We start from the raw sequence: 6,171 nt of genomic DNA on the forward strand, positions 1-6,171 counted from the left end.
TCGTGCCATTCCTGTATTTCTAGACACACCACATCATAGCTGCACTAACTAGGTTAAGCCCTAGAGACTAGATGCTTCATACTAGCCATCCAGAACCTAGCAATAGATTCATAAGAATTGCCTATGAAACCTTAAAATAACAGGCACTGGCCAGATTTCAGTGGGTAGACTCTTGCTCAGAACAAAATAGGCAATCTTTGTTTAGTCGTGTTTCTATTTTTCAAGTGGTCTTCAGTCATAAGTTTGCCCTCCGTCCCAAGTTGAGACACTTATTTTGGGACGGAGGGAGTATTAGCTAAAAGCTAGAGGAGAATGTGTGTCCTGGAGGAACACACAGTTTTCAGACAACATGAATATAAACATGTTGGACCACTCTAAGGATCACTGTAAAATTAAAAAAATGAGAATCACTCTGAAGTTAAGTACAGAGAGCTAGTTGAATAATCCTATACAGAATACTGATCCTTGCTATCAAGCTGGCATCAAAGGAGAAAAGGAATTACTAGTAGCAGAAAAAGAACTAGAGACATCAAAATTCAACGTGGTAAAAAAATTCTGGGTTTGGGGATAGGATGAGAAGCTATCAAAAAGAATTTAAGTAGTAGTACATTTCTTCGCATAAAAAAGGCAGAAAACTTGGGCGCATTGACGCTCATAAAAGATTGGTGATCCTCACCAGCACGAAATGCAGGAAAAGAAGTAAAGAGCTGTCAAAAATAAATGTAGTGACATATCTGTGTGGATTGGGGACAGGATGAGACGTTATCCATTAATATGCATCATAACTAGCCACGTGTTCTTACTTCTTAGAGGAAAAATTGTCTTTTGATAAGCCGTGCCACAACAGAAGACAGTTGCAGGTGACTGGCCATGAGCAGTTCCCCATGCCACGAGCTACTCGGTTTAATAGTAGGAGAACCACAAAATTCTCCACCAAAGGTTTTGGCGCTTCCCGTGGCACTTGTCACTCTGCTTCATCTGAGAACATGCCTGGTGACCTGGTGATTATTTCATTAGCCTCGGGTAATGATGAATCCTTTGCATCAGCCGCATAAAGTATCTTCCTTATCCCTTTGGTCATCTGTCAAGAAAAATCTCCAGGTCAATAGTAAAACCAAAATGAATAAAAAAAACATGAATTGCCATAAACAATATACAGAACTACCAATAAAAAAAGTCACTACAACTCAGGTGAACCAAGTAGTTCATGACCAAAAGTTCAATTTCGATATCAGATGTGAAAAACAAATCAGCCAATAGTTTATCCACATACAGACATGAATCACACGATACCATCTAACTGTTGTCCAAATTATTAGTTTGTTGCTTAAGTTGTGAGAAATACTCTAAAGATCAGCATAGTAGAGGACAATCTTTGGATTGAAGTGCAAATGAATGGTGCAGTACAAGGGAATATGTTGCTTTTGATGAGGAGATACTGTTATGTGGCAATGCGATAACCGCTAGCTGGGTTGGCTAGAGCTTACGGGTGTAAGCTCGCCCACCTGCATTTGATTTGCAGGGAAGCTCATTTCTATCTTACTAACGGACAGTTAAAGGAGGGACTCTCCCCCCTTTAGCTAACCTTATGTGGCATTCATTAGGAATTAACAACCCCACATTGACTTGGGGGTCCCTGAGAAGCTTCTTTGTCAAACTAACTGAAATTCAGACACTAAGGCCCTTGAATGCAGATGAGTACAATAAAATTAAAAAATGCAGACTCTAAGATTTCCAAAAGATATTTGTTTTACCGGTAGATGCTCCAACTCAGGTCTTTGACATAATATCTCGATGTCACGCAACTTTGAGAAGTAGAAGTCTCTTTCTTTCTCAGTGTTGTCCACAGAAACCTTCAGATCTGCAATCTGCAATCCAGTAGAGATATTAACATCACCAACAAGATGAATTTATCATACACAAGAGTATGACTTGCCCAGATTTATAGCTGCCAAAGGTGAACTCTACAAGTTTAACCGGAATAATGATCAGAGGCTAGAAGGTTTTACAGCTATAATAAAATAACTTTAAAACAATATATTTTAGAATAAAACTGGAGTCACATACTCATATAACAGTCTACAGTATAGATACCCAGGTTTTCCCACAGTATAAAAATGAAATAGCACCTTAAGTTACACACTACTTACCTTCTCAGATAACTGTTGAATCTGCTCCATGTAATGCTCTTCGTCAACAGCGTTACAGACTTTTCCGATTGGAGAAGCTGCATCATTGAGTTAGTCATTTAAGTATTTAACGAAGTCACACAAAGCCTCTATGCTATTTCAAATAAAAATGAGCATAAACTGATAACTGATGGCCAGCTTCAGTTAATGCCTTGTGTCGGTCATTTATGAAGGAACATCACCAATTCATTAAGAATAGCTTGGAACAGATCTTATATACTAAAAAAAGAAAATCATATGCAAAAAGAAAGACGTGTGACAAGTACCAAGATCAGTATTAGAATTCAGGGCGCCTCCATCTGCTGAGTTAGCACTAGATAATCTGTTGGCTTGAAGTGATTTGGATGACTTGTTGGGACCCTTGTGGCTGCGTTCTTTGCAACCCTTGGACCTCCTTTCTACAGGATTGTAGTTTCTAAATCAAGAAAATAGTCTTATCAATTCAATAGTTACTGGCAAATTGCAGTTTTTTTGCATTTAACACAACCATGGCACATACTCATTCATGATTCCACCATTCACAGAATCACAATATCTTTTCAGCCATTGCAGAAACTCCAAGTTGTCCAATGGCCGTCCTTTAACAAGTTTGTTTACCTCAATATTCTGCAGAAGCATCCATCCACTAATTAGCACAACGAAGAACTTTATATGCTACAGCTTACCTCATACAAATAAGAACAGATGCTGAAGGACAGAGATGAAGAACCCTTAGCTCAGTTTGCTAAAACACAGGCCATAAAATCGGCAAAACATTCAGAAAGCACAACTCTAAACTTTATATTGTACGGGATCAGAACATGAACAGAACAGTACAAGTTGAATATATATACTTCTTTTGACATGCGACACTAACCATTAAAACAACAACCACCACCACACTATCAAAGCCTTTCATGATATCAAGTGTCAAGTGCTGAACACAGACAGCCACAGAACACCAAACTTTGCCCTGTGATGTGTCGTCACACGCCTACTTCACCCAACCAAACTTTGAAAATTAGCTTTCAATACACATAAACACAGGTCTTAATCTCAACCACATCCATCCTCACTGTGCACAGCAATGAGTATAACTTGAGTACGGCACAGCAAAATTAGTAAGGCATCGAATCATCTATATACCACATGCTGACATCAATCACAGGTATCTATTCCAGATTGAACACACTGAATAAACCGAACTGGTAAACAGACAGGTCACCCTGCTTCCACTCATCCACAAAATGCATGACAAAATGACGAGTAAATCCCTGGATCAAGAAGGCCGCCATATGGCTAGGCCGGGAGAATCACCAGCACCTTGCCTATCCGCAGCTTGTTGAAGACATCCTGGATAATCTTGTAGTTCTGGATCATGTCGTACTCCGTCTTGGCATCGAAATTCACCTGCAAAACACCCCCAAAATGAGCAGAGCATGGCAGCCATCTAAACCACCCAGGCGCAGCATTCCAGAACAGATCAATCGGGTCAGAAGCCCCCTAACCTTGTGCATCGGCACCAACCCAGGGTGAACCATGTCCAGCAGCTGGCACTGCACCGCCCCCGACGCCGCCTGCATCGACACAGACCAACAAAGCCCCCAAATCAGCACCCGCGAAATCCAAACCGAGTCACACCGCACCACCCACGAACTCCCCCCTCCCCACGAGCACAGGACAGTCTAGCACGCGGGGAACGCGGGGAACGGGGACCGGAATGGGGGATCGGAAGGAAGCGTGGGCGACTGACCTCCTCGACCTTGTTGAGGGAGAGCTGCAGCGTGGCATTGACCCAGCTGAGGATCTCGCCCCGCCCCACGAAGTAGGCCTTGTCCATCAGCCCGAAGCTCGCCGCCGCCCCCGCCGCCATCTCCTCCCCCCTCCCTCCCTCCGGCGATCTCTCCACTCTCCCTCGCGGCGGCGGTGGACTGACTGGGTGGGGAGAAAAGCCTGTGACGAAACAACTTTTCGAAACGCCTCCACGCGGAACGGCGAGCGCAGCAAAAACAAAAACAAAACGGCACGCACACGCACAGCTATGCTACGCTATGCTAGCCAGGCGTCCGGTCACCGCCCTGGCGTCACCGCCGGCCCGGGGACACATTTATCGCGTGCTGAATTTGAAACGGCAGGGAGGGTAACGCCGGGGCTGGGGCGGTGAGCGGTGATGGGACACTGAAAAAACGTCTCCACATGGCGGCCTGGGGCCCGGCCGCCTTTACTGGCTCCCGTCCGTCTGCCCGGCGCCCGCATCGATGATGCGCGCCGACAGGTGGGTCCGCGGAGAGTGGGCCAGGTCTGGGTTTGCTCGGGGCCCAGGCCGACGGGCTCTGTGAGGCTGGCTGGTGGGACCTGCGTCTTGCGGGCGTGAATGCGGGTCAATTCTCGCGCGGCTTGCATTGATGCCGGTGGGCCGGGCTGTCGAGCGTGTTATATCTGGGGGCCCGCGTTGGAGTGGGCATGGAGTACCGACCGACTGGGCCGGGGTTCTGCGTCGTGGCGTTCGCGAGGCCGTGGCGATGGAACGTTTCCTCAGGGCTTCTTTCTTTGAATTTTTGTAGGAATTTTGAAGGACTGAAATCCTTGGAAAAATTTACTTTGATTTCTTTTGCTGAAAAGCCTAAGGCATATATTCCCTCCGTCTGGAAATACTTGTCAGATAAATGGATAAAAATAAATGTAACTAGAACTAAAATGCGTTTAGATACATTCATTCCTTCAATAAGTATTTTCGGACGAAAGAAGTATTAAGTATCATGGGTCTTTACAAACACGCATTTACAGAAAAACAACATTACATTGCATTACAAACCCGGGGAAATTTCTTAGTTGGTCATTTGATTTGTAGATTTAAAGTATATGAGATTTTTCCATCAGAAATCCTCTCTGCACGACATTTCGTAGTTTTTTAGCATCCAATCAAACCTCTTGGAAAGAATATTGTATTTTTTTATGTGATGCAAATAAGCAAATGATATTCTTGTAGGATTCAGATGGACATGACATTGTAAATATACGTATTTTTACATTCCTGTGTTTTTAAGTCCTGCAAATACAAAGAGCCCCCTACCATTTTTTCGGTGAAGCCAGTAGCCCTACCCAAAAACGGCAGCCCTAGTGCACCCTTGGCACCAAGGAGATGTGGGCGACATTTGGCCATCTAAACGCAAAGTCTGTAAGGGCATCTCTAACACCGGCCCTCAAACCGCCTGCATCCGTCCAGACACAATTTTCCATCCCGCACGGTACCCCATCAGTTTGTGGACCAGTCTGATTGTCGTTTTCCCACAAACCGAAAGCAAATTGGGGGTCGGGGGAGTGGGTTGCAAGAGGTCCGAACCGCCGAGATTCCAACACCCCCGTCCCACTCAAATCCCCCTCCCACTCCACTTTTCTTGCACTCCACCCCTACTCACTCCTTGTCCCCTTGTCTTGCATCCACACCATCCCCGTCCGACGTCGTCGTTGTACCTCTCCGGCCGTCGTCCAGGCATCCTCAGGCGTACGCAGCCCCACACACGCGCTTGCTTGCCTTGGACTATAGCGCCGTCCACCCAGGATCCCTCCGCAGCCATGTACCCTGCATCACCCCTACGGACGTCATCCATGTCAGACACCACTCCCGCGAGGTGTTCGGTTAAATACATTGCCCTATTTTGTTCAACTTTTCGATGTTTCTAAAGTAATTCAATGGCAGGTCACTCGGTGATCGATGATGAGTTGTTATGTGATGCGCGGTTGGTCGTATCGGCGGATTTGGTAGCATGAGGCAAATGGGCTCGCCCTTTTGGTACCACGTGCATGCTTCGTGTCATGAGCAAAAGCAAGTCACGTCCTAAGACACGCACATCATCCATGAGCGCAATATGAAGTCGCTAATGCATCGTTTGTATGCCATCTACAACTTCGTTATGAAATTTTGAGGTTGTAATTCACTATGTGAAAGACAACGTGGCCATTTGGGCTCGTCAACCTAGGAAATCGTAAGTTTTGCTTCCTG

At 45.3% G+C, this 6,171-nt stretch overlaps 1 protein-coding gene across 1 annotated transcript; it reads right to left on the minus strand.

Moving 5' to 3' along the window:
• Positions 1–739: 739 nt before the first annotated feature.
• On the minus strand, positions 740–4,166 carry LOC125540117 (microtubule-associated protein RP/EB family member 1A). The gene is made up of 8 exons (XM_048703707.2): positions 3,922–4,166; positions 3,677–3,745; positions 3,492–3,578; positions 2,689–2,795; positions 2,456–2,604; positions 2,151–2,227; positions 1,755–1,868; positions 740–1,081 (listed from the first exon to the last, which is right to left on the minus strand). The coding sequence occupies exons 1-8, from the start codon at positions 4,039–4,041 to the stop codon at positions 965–967; spliced, it is 840 nt and encodes a 279-aa protein (XP_048559664.1). The 5' UTR covers positions 4,042–4,166; the 3' UTR covers positions 740–964.
• Positions 4,167–6,171: the final 2,005 nt, after the last annotated feature.

The sequence above is a fragment of the Triticum urartu genome, chromosome 2A (genome assembly GCF_056163025.1).
Source record: "Triticum urartu cultivar PI428250 chromosome 2A, HENAU_Tu73, whole genome shotgun sequence".
NCBI classification, from domain to species: Eukaryota; Viridiplantae; Streptophyta; class Magnoliopsida; order Poales; family Poaceae; genus Triticum; species Triticum urartu.

Bases quoted from the DNA above. Each gene is read 5' to 3' on its own strand.
- LOC125540117 (XM_048703707.2), bottom strand. From the start codon at position 4,041: ATGGCGGCGGGGGCGGCGGCGAGCTTCGGGCTGATGGACAAGGCCTAC. The intron at 2,605-2,688 runs GTATGTGCCATG...TTCTTGATTTAG, and splicing joins AATGGTGGAATCATGAATGA to AAACTACAATCCTGTAGAAA. The intron at 1,082-1,754 runs GTAAAACAAATA...TTTTCTTGACAG, and splicing joins CTGAGTTGGAGCATCTACCG to ATGACCAAAGGGATAAGGAA.